The 16,809-nt window shown below is 46.5% G+C and overlaps 1 protein-coding gene across 2 annotated transcripts in view; it reads left to right on the forward strand.

Moving 5' to 3' along the window:
• The window catches only part of ADI1 (acireductone dioxygenase 1), a 160,371-nt gene that overhangs the window by 58,807 nt on the left and 84,755 nt on the right, over positions 1 to 16,809 (forward strand). For both annotated transcript variants that reach the window (XR_015296614.1, XM_086926386.1), the window contains exon 3: positions 1,006 to 1,185. Coding sequence is in view for 1 of the 2 variants with exons in the window: in XM_086926386.1 (XP_086782512.1) it covers positions 1,006 to 1,185 (180 nt within the window). In the remaining variant the exon portion in view is untranslated. The remainder of the gene's footprint in view (positions 1 to 1,005; positions 1,186 to 16,809) is intronic.

A 16,809-nucleotide genomic window follows, 5' to 3' on the forward strand; every position in this document is an offset into this window, starting at 1 on the left:
CTGGGACCGGTTTCGGGGTTTCCAGTTGCAGACGACCTGTTCCCAAAGTTTTGCAAATTTTTGTGTGCTATTTTTGTAGGCTAATTTTTATGCTGGTCAGTTGCACTTTTTTACATATACATACTAAGTTGGGCAGGGTATTGGTATTTTTACGTCTGGCGTTCGCCAAGACCTTTTGATTGTACTAAAATTATATATACTATATTTAGTTACAAGTGCTTTTAGCTAAACCGCTTCATCCATTGGTCTGTTGATGTCTCATTCACATTTTTCTTCTGCTCTATGCAGCAGGGGGCAGTGGGTAAGCGCAGTGGGTAAGCCCACTTCAACCATAGGCTAACTTCACCGTCAGTGATGGCCTTCTGCTGTTTTAGTTTTAGTACATCCACATACAAAGTAATTCCCTTTAGTGGCAGACTGGAATGGAAATGTGTGATTTGTGGGACCAAAATATATTTTTGCCTTCAGCTGAATTTTTTTACTATATTGGTTAAGAACAGATCACTCCCCCTATAAGTTTTACAAAACCCATTACAAAACAAACATTGGCGAAGGCAAAATGCTGGCAACCAAAGCCTAACCTGTTGGCTTTGTCAATTCTCGTTGTATTTGTACGGTTGTGATTCATGAGGTTTTAGAATCTCTTACCCTATGTGATATTATTTTATGGTTAACTTCACACTGAACCAGGATTTGTATAGAATTTCTTGATGTCTGGATACTGCATGTTGAAGGTTTGCTGCAGGGAGAGAGCTATATGAAACTGTCAGTTTAAAACTGATTATTACATGTCAGTACTGTTTAATCAAAAGAACATTTACCATTTGAACAGATTTTGAAGAAACATCACAATGATTAACAATAGCTGCCCAAGGACTATTAAAAAAAACTATTCTAGCAAATTTGAAAAACATTAATATTGTTGCATGGTTTAGTTTGGAAAAAACATTTTAAGTATCATTTCAGTTAAAAACAAATAAATAATTATTTTCTCTTCCCTTAAAGATCAAGCATTTTTACGAAGAACACTTGCACTTGGATGATGAAATTCGCTATATTATTGACGGAAGTGGGTATTTCGATGTCCGAGACAAAGTTGACAAATGGATTCGAATCGCCATGGAGAAAGGCGATATGATAACTCTCCCTGCAGGCATTTATCATCGGTTTACATTGGACGAAAAGGTATATATATATATATATATAAAAGTCTTTCAGCAGTGGGCCAGGTTCACAAAGATTTTTGTTATGGGTAGATGTGCCTTACTCTTGTATTTGTCATGGCTTTAATCTGAATTTTACAAGAACTCCTGACTTCTAAGCCTGAGTCATTAAGTTAAATCCATCAACGGAGATCTCCACATATATAGATTTAGGTATATGCCTTGGCGTTATTCTCTGCCCCAATGCAGTTCAATCACAACAAGTTGTGATTTAGAATATGTACATCTAGTAGTAGGAATACATTGCCCCACCCCTTTGATTGACTAAGTGGGAATGCGTATGTAAAATTCTGTGATTTACTTTCTGGTCCTATTTTAGGTGTACATCAGCTAAGCCTTGTTCTTCATAGCATAGGGTACGCTATGGAGAACAAACAATTTAAAAGCATGGGGAAATAGTCATCCCTTGAAGAAAATAAAACCCACCTGACAAACCTTTCTAATAGAAGCACCTAAATGAAGTACAAGCGTGCAAAATTTGCGCAATTTCTATTTGCATATATATATATATATATGTGAACTTTTGGACATTTACACAATTATGCATCATCAGAATCTTCATTCGGTTGATCAAAGCAACCATAAAAGAACAAAGTGCATTACAATAACCTCATGTAAATAAGACACATAAAAATAGCATAAAAAGTAGAATAAAAACAGGGCAAAAAACACAATGTTGAGTACATACACGTTTATCAATCCGGCCTCAAACATCTAGATGCCAAAGCTGCATGTAAAAAATAACTCTTAAAAGTTGATAATACGTGGGCATTGGGGGGCAATTGTAAGTACAAAAGGGTTGAATTAACTTGATTAAGATTCAAAATCCTTAACAATGGTAGCAAAAATCTCTTTCAAGGCCACAAATGGTGATGACAAAATATAACAAAATGAAGTGTGGCCTGCGGATACTTGTTGTTGCAGCCACATGGCAACCTGTATTCAGAATCCACGCAGCCACTAGGAGTGGCCAATAGATCGTGTAATTGGTTAAAACAAAACCTGGTCAAGAGAAACTGGTCTCGCCTACAAGTATGAATATCAAGGAGAGAGGTAGGGAGAGTATATGACACTCTTGTTCCCCGGTCAAATATCAATAAACAAAAGAAGAGTGTCTGGGAGGAGGATAAGCCATTCTGGGAGCACAATAACAACCACACTAGGATGTTTAGGAAGGCCCTCACTCACCACCTAGTGAAGACATGCTTCATCATCGGGCCCCACCAAAGAGACCGAATGTCTCTTTGGTGTGCTGCAACGCCAGGATTACTGCGGAGCTGGTTGGTGAGTTTAGGGCGTGTTGAGTGGAAATTAACATATAGTGAGTGATGAGGGTATTTTAAAATTGTCAGTAGTGTATCTGAAGTAATTTTATTAAATGATCACTAAAGACAAAAAGTATAAAATATAAGTGAGGATCCAGTCCACTTTTAATTGAGTGGTGGGATCCTAGAGAGTAGTCAACATGTTTCTTGCCATCGAAACGGTGTTAATTTACCCGGCAATTCGTCAGGACTGGGTGTGATAAACCCTGGCGGTATGGGCACTCTAAGGCCCACCCTTACCTAGGGACGTGAGATGTGAAAATTATAAAAAATGGTGGGTGGAAAAAAGTGCAAAAAAATTAGGAATAATTGATTAATTTCTAATTACTCCTGCTTTAGGAGGCTTCTACTGATCGTTTCTGCACCTGAAAGATAAAGGGACAGAGACACATAGATAGAACAAGACAAACATTTAGAATTACTCCTTGTTGTCATCAGTCTTGTGGTGAAAATGGTGCTCCAAACGTGAAAGACACTCTAGCTGTGGAAAAATAGCGCTATGTTTAACACCGCCTGGTAGCCATGGGTTCGCAAGAGCTAGGAGAGGTGTGGTGTACTATTTGTGGTACAGGCTAGTAGTGACTAAGGGATAAAACAGGTGAAAATCTTCATGGAAGATCGTCAGCTTAGCGATCAAATTAAAAGATATATACAGATAGTGATCAAGTTAAAATTGTCTCACTTTTAAGGTGTTGGGAATAAACACCATGGGTCTCAGGAGGGGGGTGGGAGCGTATTCGGCACACCCTATATCATGGCATAACATAAGAAAAACAAAACCGGCATCAGAATTATGACAACCCCTTTTGGCAGGCGGGGCGCGATCAATACTTAGCTTGTTGCAGGCAAATTGCTCCTACTTATGCCCTCGACGCTCGGCACCCGTAGTGTACCTACGTCGCCCTCGAACCGGACCCCGGACCCCGAAGATGATTGATTTTAAAACAACGAACCGAACCCGCTCAAAAAGTCAGAAAGGATCAATCTATTGAGCATGAGATGCTGACTAGTCCCAACTTATACTCAGCAGAGCAGGGGTCTGAGAGCCACTCAGTCTACAAGAAATCTAATATCGGGCTCAGCATGTACAGACCAAGATTGGGTGCATTGTGGGACTTGAACCAATAGTCTTAAAAACTAGCTTTATTTTTTTGATAAACAAATTTTTATTGTTTTGAAACCCATAAAACGTGTCAGCAAATGCACAGAAATCCTTAAGACAATTACAATCATGTAGGCAATGCATCTCGCGAACACAAACTCCATAAAAAGTAAACAGGTAAGATATGAAGACATTTTAATCGGAACCCACCACCGTAACCACCCACTTCCCCCACACCCTCCGGTATTTTTTCCCGCAATCCTTTGCCATGTACAGGACTTTCTCCTGGGTCGCACACCAGTCTAGTCCCCTGCGCCACCTCCTAAGGTCAGGGGGATCAGCACACTTCCAAGCTGCCGCTATGTCTCGTTTGGCTACAATCATAGCTGTATTAAAGAATAACTTGTCATCTCTGGACTCGTCCAGCCCAACCGTGATTCCGAGTAATGAGTGATGGGGATCATGGGGTACCTCCCAACCCAGCACCCCTGTGAGTTCCGCTTCAATAGCCCCTCAGAATTTCCACTGGCGGGGGCACAACCAAACCACATGAAAGAAGTCAGCCGGGGCATGAGTGCATCTCGGACAGGAGGCATCCGTGCGCAGGCCTGCTCGATTAAGGCGTAAGGGAGTGACGTACACAGCGTGCAAGAAGTACAGCTGAACCAAGTTTGGCGGAAGCGGTGACTGTCCTGGGGGCCAAAAGAGCATTGCACAAGTCCACCTCATGGAGTGGGCCCACCCATTCCACCCACTGTTCACTCAGCTTCTCCAAGGAGGTGGGGGTGTTATTGACCAAGGAGCGGTATATTCAGGAGATGCCCCCTGTGCCTAAGTCTCCCATCATTGTCTGAGCCTCAGTGGGGCTAAATTCGGGGAGCCTCGTGTCATCCCTGTTGTGCGTGTGGAGGGCATGTCGCACGCACTTGTAGAATTGGGACAAATGTAAGGAGTAGCGAGTTTGGAACTCTTAAAAAGAAAGCATATGGCCTTTAACCCATACATCCCCGAGCTGTGAGATGCTGATAAGGTCCCATGTTTTAAATTCCTGAAGCTCACTAACCTCCCGGAGCCAGGCCCCTTGCCAGAGGGGCCTACATTGGGTCAGCTTTCGCGCCCAACCAGTGTGGCGCAGCAAGGCCCGCCAGGCCAGGAGGACGGAGCGTGCCACATCCGGCAGTCTGGATGGAATGGGCACCCCATACATCATAGCTTGGATTTGGGGAAAACCCAAATCACTCATCTCAAGCCTGTAGGCCGGGTCCGCCCAGCCCCCATTGAACAAGTTGTGGACCACCAGGAGACGCACAGCCAAAAAGTAGATCTATAGATGTATCAACCCCATGCCACCATCAAAGGAGGGACTCCGGCATGCAGACAAAGCCAGGCGCGCCCTCCCTCCACTCCAAAGGAACTTGGTAGCTAAACTGTCTAGTTCCCGGAACCAGTTCCTATGAAAGCAGAAGGGGACATTTTGAAGGACAAAGAAACCTGGGTAGGGTCATCATTTTAAACAATGCCACCCTCCCCAGGGGGTTCAGAGGTAACGCTTTCCACTTGTGGAGGTCTTCCTTTGCCTTCTTAACCAATGAAGCCACATTGAGGGACCAGCCCTGCTCGGGAAGGAGGGTAATCCCTATCCCCAAATATTTAAAGGATTGACGCCGAAGTGGTATGGTGGACTGCCAATCAAAGCAATCCCATGATAAATGCAGAGGGACCAGAACTGATTTCCCATGGTTCAGCCTCAAACCTGAGGCCTGCTCAAAAAAATGCAAGATCTGGAGGCAATGTGGTCCCATGGAAGCTGGTTCAGCCAGGAAGACCAGGACGTCGTCTCCATATAAAGCAATCTTGTCAGTTTCCGTACTAGGTCATTCCCATCCATCCCATACAATCGTCAGCCTGCATTAGGGAAGCCAAAGGCTCCATCACCAGGGCGTAGAGCAATGGGGAAAGAGGGCAACCCTGCCTAGTGCCCCTGGCTATGGGAAAGGCCTCAGACAGCACTCAAGTCAAGTTCATAAAGCTTTATTCGATTTTTACAATCGTAAAAGCAATGTGCAAAAAAAGGCAGATACATCAAAATCCCACTTTAAAAACATGTATCCAGTATAAAATTTATGCACATCCCCTTGAGTAAAATACAAGAAATAAAACCATTAAAACAGGTTAAAAAGATAAAACATTAAGATCTGTGCACATACCACATCATAAAAAGTTATTATTTCTAATATCAAGGACACTGTGCAATTAAGCGAGCCTAAGATCCATGCCCAACCTAGAAATTTCGCCATAGCTAATGGAATGGGTAGTGAGGTGTCAGTACGCAGAATGCGTTCAGCCTCCGCCGCCGCCCTTGTGCCTAGGAGTCTACAGATTGGTGTCAACCAGGCCCGACGCGGGCCAGCGTAGGCATCACAAACCAAGAGAATATGTGCTGTAGACTCAATAATGGCACTGCACTCCGGACACCTAGTTAGCGGTTGAGATGACCATTTCATCGTAAAAGATCTTACTGGGAGTGTCCCCACCCTGTACAATCCTTGGGTTTGGTAATTGCATCCCAGTATGATTCCAACCTCGGGGCGACTTTATGATCCATAAACCAGCTGGCAAGGGAAGTAGACACTTGTTGCCTTGTATTTTGTTCGCCATTAGTATGGGGTCGGGGAGGGCTGGACAGCTGGGAGGCGGGATCGGGGAGGAGAGCTGGATTGGGCCGGCCGCGCTGGTTGTGCGGGGGGTAGGGGCCGCGGGGGCAGCGGTTTGCGTGGAAGCTGGCAGGGAAAGGAGGGAAAGGGAGGATAAAGGAGAAAAGGGGTAAAGTGAAAACAAAGCAGAAAAGTGCAGAAATGTAGAAAAGTGCACAAAGGAGGCTGAAATGGAGGGTAGAAAAACGAGTGAAAAAACAAGTAAACGACAGAGTGATAGAAAGGAGACAGAGGTCCACTGGACCACCAGGGATGAGGCGCAGGTAAACCTGCGGGTGGAGGAGGGCCTTGATCACCAGCACTCGAGAGTGCAAGTGCCGGGGCAGGCCTCACTTTATGGTGGAGCTGCGAGGGTGGGAGAGCAATTTCACTGACCATGAGTTTTTGCTCCTGCACAGTTAATATCATCAGCACAGCAGTACAGGTAGCAACAGGTAAGACCAGACAGTCGGAAGAATTTGTTTCCTGGTCTGGACCTTGTGTAACATAACTGGTGCTCATGTTAGTTAGGGGCAAGGACACTTGCAGGGTAATTTACATGACGCAGCTTAATTTACATGACTCATTGTAAACTAAGTGGCAAGCGCTCCAATACTTCTGTCGGATTCACTCTATAATAAAACTTTCAAAAAAAGACTTTGTGATTCCGTGCTCTCTGACGCCTGATCTGCAGCAAGCTAGCAATCAATTAGTTCAGGGCTGGCTCAGTATCTGAGCCAGGCACAGGTCTTCTGAGTATTCCTGCACCTAGATGCTGACATGCAAAACAAAGGTTCTGATTACACATCCGGTGGAGCGGGACTGCCACATGCAACAGTTCCACTGTGCCTGATTAGGAGTGGGTTTTTCCTTTTATGGGAACCAGACCGGATTCTTCCGATCTGTAATTCCCCTTTCCAGGGGCTTTAATTTGTCATTGACAGCACTGCATCAGATTTGACATGTAAATGTGTGTGCAAATAGGATCTTTCTCTCCCCCCCCCCCCCCCCCCCCCACTTGCCTTACCCCCCCCCCCCTTCCACCCCCCCTCTCACCGTCCAACACCTAATAAGGGGCGAAGTGGTGAAAGTCCAGATTTCGTGTCTGGCAATAACATGAGTCTTGGGGTTGATCCTTGCCCTTTTTCTTTTATCTGAGCAGCACTTGGTGTACTAAACGTCACAGATAGGAGAAATTAATCGCATACTGCGCAGGACTCGCACCACAGATGGGCTGTTCTGTGATGTCCTTGCCTGCCCAAGAACGCGCCAGCCTGCCTGGGTCTGGCCACTTATATAATGAGGGCCAGAGAGACACAGGGGAGCTATGCAGTAAAAGGACTGGGAACCAACACCACGAGGTGGGGTCTGGCACTTGGAAAAGCACGGACTCAAAGCATGCTTTACATAGTTGTGGGCGGCATGACGGGTAGGTGACGACCGGGTGGGATCGTGTGGGTGGGGTTGCGAGTGTTTGGGTTAGGTGGGAGGCAGGAGGGGTTAAAAAATAAAACGTACCTTTCCCCGAGTCCCACGTTTTCCTGCTGCTGCAGCTCTCCTCCTCAGACATTAAGATGCCACCCATAGGCAGCCTCCCTCCCCTCCGCCAATCACAACGCTGCAATGGCAGCATTGTGATTGGTGCGGCACAGCAGAGAGCGCCCCAGCTGGGAGCCTAATCGGAGGTCCTTTTCTCTATGTAGACTACATGCAGCCTACATTGAGAAAAGGGAGAGTGCGCATGACCGCTTTGGTTGACCCTAGGCCGACCAAAGCAGTCAAGGCTCACAACATTGGGCAAGCCACTTCCCCCTGCCCTTGAGCGGGACCGCCCACAACCAGGCACTTCAGCTTTCTCGCAGTGCGAGAAGAAGAAACATAAAATGGTAGTTTTATCACTCTATGTTTCTGCTTCTTGCAGTGGGGCCACGCCCCTGTTGAGGAGCCGCCACTGGTTGTTTTGCAGCTCAGATTTGATGTAGATTCACAAGCGGCCGTTACCTTGAAAAGAAGAAGAAAATATCTTAAAATCTGTATGTGCAGACGATGACCACAGTAGCAGAAAAAGGATGATCTGAATGAGGTACTTCATCGCGAGTTTAAGATTGATTTGATCATAAGCAGGCATTTATCTTGCCACCAGTTACCCACAGTTTTATAAAACAAGTTGCGTTTTCAGAGCCCAGCCACTAAATTATGTAATATACACAGGACGTGAATTAACAGACAAGCTCTGCAACCATGGTTACAGGTAAGTAACTTTTCCATTGTTGAATATTGGTCAAAAAGCAGTTTAAATGATGTTTTGGAGATATACCCATGTGTAGGCTCTGAGAAATTCAGACCTTACGAATGGTAGCTGGTCAGCTACATGGGCTCATTTAATATTTGCAAATGCCTTTCATGTCCGTGCGCTTTTATTGTAGAGCTGCACGAGTGATCTTTGGATTTTCGGATTCGTAGTGTAATAATTAACAGCATGGCAAATATGTTCGGCGCAGGTCTGCCTGAAATGATACAATGTAGCCTTTACTGCATGGCTGGTATACAAGAGCGTGGTGGGCGGTTCCCCGTAGAAAAAAAGAAAAGAAAAGGATGCCATCGCATTGAGCAGCTCGCCAGTCACTGCCTGGCTACTTCATAAAGCAAAGGTCAGAGTGTGCTTTTGTACCCAATTTCCTTTTTTATGGCGTGTGCCAGCGAAGAATCTATTCACCCTTGTGATAAAAGCCTGTGATATACTGCTGTAACTGTTAAGTGGTATTCTGTTAGTTATTTCCTGTGGTTCAAGGGGTGGTTCTGCAACTATTTACTATATTTCCAGGGAACAGGTGGGAGTAAAGAAGGGAGTAGATGGCCCTAGTGTGCTGCAGGGTCCACCCATTGTACATAATTTTCGTGCTGCTGGCTTGGAAGATAAGAGAAGACAAGAGAAGGGCCTGAGCTTGAGTTAGTTCCGACTGAAAGTGATGAATGCTGCAGCCTCTAATAGGCGAAGAGACTCGAATAGTCTGAGAAACGAGTTGTTGCAACTACTCCTAGTCTCTTCGCCCCAGGCTCGAGGATACTGTCCCATCCAAGTCATGGGCTCCACTACAAGGTCTCTCACTGTTTGGATCCTGCCTTGTGATCACTGCCTACCTCCATGGCTCACCCACCTGAGAGAGATGGAGGCAAGACCTCGCCATTAAAAGAAAGGGTTCGACCAGGTCCATTGAAGACAGCATTGTTCTTTGATGCTACAGTATTTTCCAGATGTGTATGTGTAGAGCACTGCTGCTCATCCCATTCACTAAGCAAAACCAAAGGGGATGATGGAGGGAGAGCTTGAGCAATGCAAACACTCGCCACCAGTCAACCGATCTGGGTTTAATCCATCATCATTCTTTAGCTCACTCCGCCACCACAGTTCAGACATGGCCGTTTGCAAATCAGTCTGACCTTGTGCCTCATGGGAAGTAGCTCCAGCTCGAACTGCCAAGCCATGTTTTCCCTGGACCAGAAGCCAGCATCCTGGGACCGGTTTCGTGTTCATAACCCTCATCAGCCAGGCTATCTTGAATCCAGTGGCAAAGTGAGCAAGGGACCCACGTCTGGGCATACCCTGCCAACTTAGGGCGAACAAAGCAAAACCAAAGGGGATGATGGACGGCAGGGGCTGCTCCTCCTAAAGAACGGAGTGTTGCCCCACCTGCTGTGAGCGCAGCAGGCAAACACAAATAAATAAAAAGGCATAATTATGCTATTGTATTTTGCCACCAGCTCGCCCTGTGTACAGCCAATGCGTGAGGACAGGGCCGGGGCTGAAGCCTGCAATTGCAGGATGAGTGCTGCCCCTTTATGTGCGCATGTCAGGTTAGCCAGCTGTCTTGCTACAGCCAGCCCGACATGCACACTGTAGACCTAACCATCCCAGAGCTGTGGAACATCCAGTGGATTGCTGTTACGGCCCCCAGCCTCAAAGTGAGCGCTGGGTTAGCCTGCTTCCACCAATGCCGGAGCTGCTCTCATGCTGAAAACCGCATTAGAGCAGCTGCAGGATTAGTTAGATTTGTGTTCCACTGAGCAGGAAGGAAGTTCTTCCATTCCTGCACGTGGGTGCCTGAGAAGTGCTGCACCTGGGGAGTTGCATGGTCAGTTTGGCGCCATCACGCCTAACCATATTTTAGTACTGCTAGTCGCCACTGTTCACTGGACGAGTACGTATTGAAGACCGTACTATCCTCTAGCACTAGCAATAAGACAAGTTGTCCCTGTTTTATTTTAAAAACCAAAAAGAGTATATTGTTTTTTGGTGAGTTTTTATATAGCGCAAAATAGACCCGAAGATATCGGGTATCAGAGCTCTTTACATAGCACCAGTTTTGTTACATGAGGACAGTCTTAAAAGTCTGTAAAATGTCACGGGGATCTGTGGAAAGCATGTTGTAGGCATTCCAGATGGCTAGTAGGATGCATTGTGAGCGGACCTGCTTGTGTTGTGCTGCAAGCATTCTCTCCCCTCTTGTAGTGCCTCTGCTTGAGCCTAAAGAGCTCTTATTCGGCCTGTGTGGTATTGAGGCTGTGTAGGTCGTACTTAGCCTTGAGCTTTCTAAGGGGTGTGGTAGTTAGGGACGCACAGTATGCTGTAGTCTGTCGGTCTGTGATATTGGTCAGTCCACATCAGTCATCCTCATGGCTCCTCTTAAAGGCCACTGAGTCATGCATCAAGTGGCCTCTGACGTATGGCTTCCCAGCTGCCTACAGTACTTGAGTTCAGGAGACTGAACCCTCATTTTCCTCCAAGTATTGACGTAAATAGGATTCCTGACGCAATCATCTGGAGTCCTATATTGGGATATATTCATGTGTCTGCATTGATACCAAGGTCTAAGTCTTGGGTAATCCAGTCATGGTCAGACGTGTTATTCGTGGTTCTAAATGTCTCCTCTAGATTGCGGGATAAAGACTGCTGCTATCTCGAAGTAATCTGGGTACCATGGACACAGGGTGTGAAAAGTGTAGTCCCTTTCTCGCGGGTGCGGTAAGCACCAGGGTTCATTCAGGATGTGGTCACTTAGAATGTTAGATAATATAAATCTATCCTTGGAATGTGTAACACTGGGGTTCCTAGACTTATCAAGGTGTGGGTCAAGGGGCAAATTCTAGTCACTCCATCATAAGTTTGCACTTGCAGAAGGAGTGGAGAAGTCTGGGTAAGATGGTGAGAAGATCTGATTTGTCACACACTGGGGCATATATGGAGCCAATATGCAAGGTTTCATGACCAATCTTAAGTTTTGCAAAAAACGATCATCCCTGTTGGTTTTTCCTCGTTTGGAGTGGGCCTGATACAAGGGATTAATGAATGAACCACTACTCCCTTCCTGTGTTCTAAGGAGGTGGTGGGGGTGTGGCGTTTTCGAGACCTGCTAGCCTGTACCACAGTGCCCACCTATTCCCTTCTCTGTTTGATGTGTTCATCTTTTAAGTGGGTTTCCTGGATAAACGCTACTTTGGGCATTGGGATTTGATATACAATAGAATTTTCTTCTGTTTAATAAAGTGTGTCCTGGCATTGACGTTAAGGGGCACTATCCATAGAGGAAGCAGGGAGTCGGGCATGTGGGCTATCTGATCAGATCTCAAGTGAGGTAAGGAGACACCGATGCGGGTGTGCAGAGGGGGTGATGTCAATATATATGCACTTAGTTGCAAAGTAACAGCACTATAAACGTAGGAGGAACAAACTAACCCAGTTTTGGTAGTAGGGTGGCTGAGTGGTCCGTTATTCCCTTCCCAACTCGAAAGAAGGGGATCAGTTCACCTGTGATACTGAGGTGAAACTATGGGCTCCTACTTCTGACCGGGGGACCGGCAACTGTATGGCGAGTTGATCATCTAATCCCACTAAATGTGGTCTCTTAATCATTAACCTCTTCGCTGCGGCGAATATTCCGCCGCAGTGCTAAGGCGGGGGGCCGCGCGGCACGCCCATGCTGGTGACGGAACCGCTCCGTCACCAGCCTCGGTTTAGCTGTGCTGATGACGGAGTGGTTCCGTCATGGCCCCGCCCGCTCAATAGAACGCGCCGCGCAGGCGCGAAATCAGCGCCGCGCAGGGGCGTCGGGCGGGCCATGACGGAACCGCTCCGTCATCAGCACAGCGCTACCGCGGCTGATGACGGAGCGGTTCCGTCTTCAGCACGTAAAGAGTGAAGTACCCCAATCTCCTGAGAGGACCTGTGTCCAATAAGTAACAAACATAATAAACCATAATTCACCACATACAAAGCGGAAACGGAGAAAGGAGTACATTACAACTACAGAAGCGCTGTGGCGTTCAGCAGTTCACTGGGTTCTATCTTACAGACAAGGAAGCATATTAAATAATGCTGAATTTCTAAGGTGGGTCAACCCATAGGAGGTGGGTGCAGGTCGGCTCCATTCATGTACTACATAAGTGAAAGCAGCTTGAAGCAGGTGGATTAGGCCCCTCAACAGGCACAATCTTTATGAAGGTTTCAACTGTGATCGAGAATTCTCCCTTGGTGTCCCATGACTTTTTGTTGAGTATTTCCCTATCCCTGATGGCCACCTTGATTGATTGGATTTTTATAGAACACGAACAATTACTGGGAGGTGTTTCTGTGCTAAAGGAGGAAGGACAGAAGAATAAAATTAGATTTTAGTGAAAAGCCTGGTTTTAAAAGCTTGTGGAAACTAAAGAGAGAAGGGACTGATTTTAATTACCAAAGGAAGCTTGTTCAATTTTGAGATGTGCACACCAAAAAACTCCTGCTTCCCCCCAGGAAGAGAGCTTCTAGGGAGGCTCCACCAAATTCATCGCTGAACTAGACCTAAGGGTTCTGTTGGCAACACACCTTCTAAGTTTTGCCCTTAGAGAGGCTGGACCTTGACCCTGTAGAGCTTTATATGCTATGCAAAGCACTTTAAAGATACATCTTTGCTGAACAGGTAGACAATGTAGTCAGTGCCTCTGGAGGCTTTTGTGGGCGGAGATGGGGTTCTTGCACGGCCATTGCTGGATCCCTGGAGGGAGGCGGACATTCAGACTCTGGGGTCCCTCTTTAGGGACAGTGCGCTGGTGGCATATGAAACACGGGTTACAGAAGATGGGCTCCCGCCTGGAGGGTTTCTCCTGCACTGAGCCATAGTGGCAAAAATGCCAGCCCGCTGGGGGGGACATGTCCTCAGAGCCTGCACAACACTTAACCATGCAGTACCTGCACGTCATGGGGAGGGGCAGACACCTGGTGCGTTGGTTTGCGGGGTCGTTAAGGGTGCACACAGCGATTAGTCTGACTCCGTTAAGAGTTAAGTGGGAACGCGACCTGGGCAGGCAACTGACAGATAAGGAATGGGACAGAGTTCTTAAGGGCCCGGTGCCCATCCCCAGAAACCTGCGCTTCCGCCAGATACAGCTATATGTTATCCACAGGGCCTACCTCACGCCTGCGCTTATCAACAGATATTTCCAGCGCACGGATGCGACTTGTCCCAGATGTGGGGAACCCGACGCGGGGGTCCTACACATACTGTGGAGCTGCCCCAAGCTCGGCTCCTACTGGAGCGTGATTGGTGAGCAACTCCGCGAATGTACTGAGCGCATCATACCCCTTGACTGGCCGGAGTATATTCTGCATTCATTCAGGAGACCGCCCAAAGATAAGGTGACTTCCAGATTCCTGGACCTAGGGATGGTGGTAGCTACACGACTGCTCACGAGGCGTTGGAAGGCGAGCGACCCGCCCAATGTGCAGGCGTGGACCTCATCCTTTCAGGCGTGGGCCCGAGCGGAGTTGACGGCCTTGCGCAGGGAGGAAACGGTGGGGCTCCGCATGACACCAATGGCAGACCGCTGGCATGATTGACAGTATCAAAAGCTGCCGTCAAATCAATAAGGATGAGGTCAGCACTGCCCCCACCATCAACTGTAGCCCTGACCATTTGTGGCTACAATAAAAGCCGATTCCATAGAGGGCCCACTGCGGAACCCAAATTGAGAATCATCCAGCAATCGATTACCATTCCGGAAAGCAGATAATTGAAGATTAATTTCTTTCTCTAATATCTTCCCAGGGAAAGGCAGTCTGGATATCGGTCTAAAGCCGTTCGGGTCAAGGGAGAGCAAGTTGGCTTTCTTAAGCAACTGAAGAATAGAGGTGGTTTTCCAAGCTTTTGGAAAGACCCTGTCTTAAGGACTGTGTTAAAGATGGGCATCAGTTGGGCAGCAACCAGATCAGTAATGAGATATAAGATTTTTGGAGGACAAGAATTATGAGGGGAGCCTGATTTGGTTGAGAGAATCAATTGTCTAACTCGGTCTACTGAGAGAGAAGTAAACTCGGAGAACGACTGCTTAATAACATCCCTAAGACAACTATTATTCCCCGAAAGTTGTGTTGTAGTTATCGAGGTGAACTTATTTAAGGTGTCTTCCACTTTATTCAGAAAGATGCCAAGGTGGTCACAGAAATCCTAATTATTGTTTTCCAAACTCAGAGCCGCTGGTGAGGAGAGTTTGGAAACCACTTGAAAGAGGGCCTTGAACGAGCTGCTAGCTGCTTCAATAGAATTGATGAAGTACTTAAATTTTTCCTTCAATCTGAGGTTCCGTGACGATTTGAACCCGTGTTTTCAGCATTGTCGCAAATACATAATTTTGGTATCAGCGAACCGCAAATGGTCCATTAGCATATCCTGGTGTTTTCGCTATACTACGAGTAAGAGTACTCCTGTTACAAACACATTTCTGATCTACCCATGGCATCCATCTTAGATTATGGCAGCCATTTTGTGTTTCTTGCCCTCACATAGACAATGGACACGCAATGACCTCTGATTACTTCATTTCGATTAAGGACACGTAGGCTTTAGCCGGAGATTCACCTCTCTAGTGACACGTCCCCCTCGAACAGAACACGCCATGGCTGCATGACTCGACAGAAGCTGCCTCCTCTGCCCGAGGCCAGTCCTGCTATACTGGTTCTCGTGTTCGTTGGCCTGATCATGATTAGGCGGCCGAAACTGGTAGCCTTGCCCATTTACGACCCACAAACATCTCTTATCCTGCTTTTCTATCTTCTGCACCTGGCTCTGCTCCTTTCCTTCTCGGCCTTTATTAGGGGGAGGTAACGAAATTTACGATGAGGCGGTCCGGGTCTTGAATGAAAAGTTGACATGAGATTATGATGGAAAAGTGGGAACCCCTCGTTCGTAATGTTTTGACATCAGATATTGTCAACGATTCCTGTGCAACACCAAATATTTATTGTTTAGGACACAAAGGTTTTGGGAATGTATTACATGTAAAGAATTTGCCTCAAGCTCAAATTTTAGTATATAAGGAGCAACCCTCTTTGTACAAATCGAACAGGCTCCTAGACACTGCCCATGTGTAGTTTCTGTGACTTCTGTGTCCCTGCAGTAATAAACCTTTGGTCTTTGACGCCACCATCGAGAAGCCCGTGTTTCTGTTTATTTGTGCACCGAGACAGGTAGAACTCCGGGGTCTTCGGGTGTTATCCCTGACACCTCTGGACGTAACCAAAAAGTCCAGAACTCCAAATATAAGCTTTTTATAATCTGACGGCAGCAATTTATATTTTTCGTTTTCGCTATTGTAATTTTCCCTCCATATTTCTTTCTTGTTTCCTGCAGGCTTTCCTTGCAGCCCGGAGCACTTCCCACACCCACTGGGAATTATGTTTGCTTCTCCTAGATAGGGACTTTTTGGGTGGAGTCAGCCCATCAATTGCTCCAGATAGCCATAAGGCGTAATTTGAACCTGTTTCATCAGGAGCGTCAGACTTTAAGGGTGGAGATTTTGGAAAGAACCGAATTAAGAGCCTGGGCATCAACCTGATTCCAAGCCCAGGAATACATCAACTTCCCAGGAGCCTTCTCAGGGGAAATATTATGACGAACAAGGAATTCTCAACTAACTGCACTGTGATCAGACCACATCACTGGTAAAATAGCAAAGTTAGTGTAGAGATTATAATTGGGAAACATTCCATCTAAGGTTCGGCCAGCACGGTGTGTTGGCCCAGCCACACTTCCAAATGGTGCTTAACCAAAGACCTTGCCTTGATTAAAACCTATTTTGGTGGGATGATCACCTGACCTGTGTCCGAAGGAACAGAGCCCAAGGGCCCTTCATGCCCAAGCAGAGGGGTGAAGATAAACTTGCAAGCAGGGCATGTATTCAATAACGGATCAGATCCCTGTGGGAACATTTTAGGGCAGGTCAGGTCAGGTTTTTACTTGAAACATTTAGTGTCAACAGCTTAGTTCTATAATAATTCTTCCACGCTACGTCTTCGCCATTAAACCAAGCACCTTGGGTGACTCTGTCCAGTCTGTGGCATTCGTCTGGGGCATCAACTCTGTTATCCTCTGGCATCTCCGCTAGTGGAAGGGCGTGGTTCTTGAGTATTCATGTCAGAAGTATCTATGTCAAGT

This window comes from Lissotriton vulgaris, chromosome 6, assembly GCF_964263255.1.
Source record: "Lissotriton vulgaris chromosome 6, aLisVul1.2, whole genome shotgun sequence".
Taxonomy (NCBI): Eukaryota; Metazoa; Chordata; class Amphibia; order Caudata; family Salamandridae; genus Lissotriton; species Lissotriton vulgaris.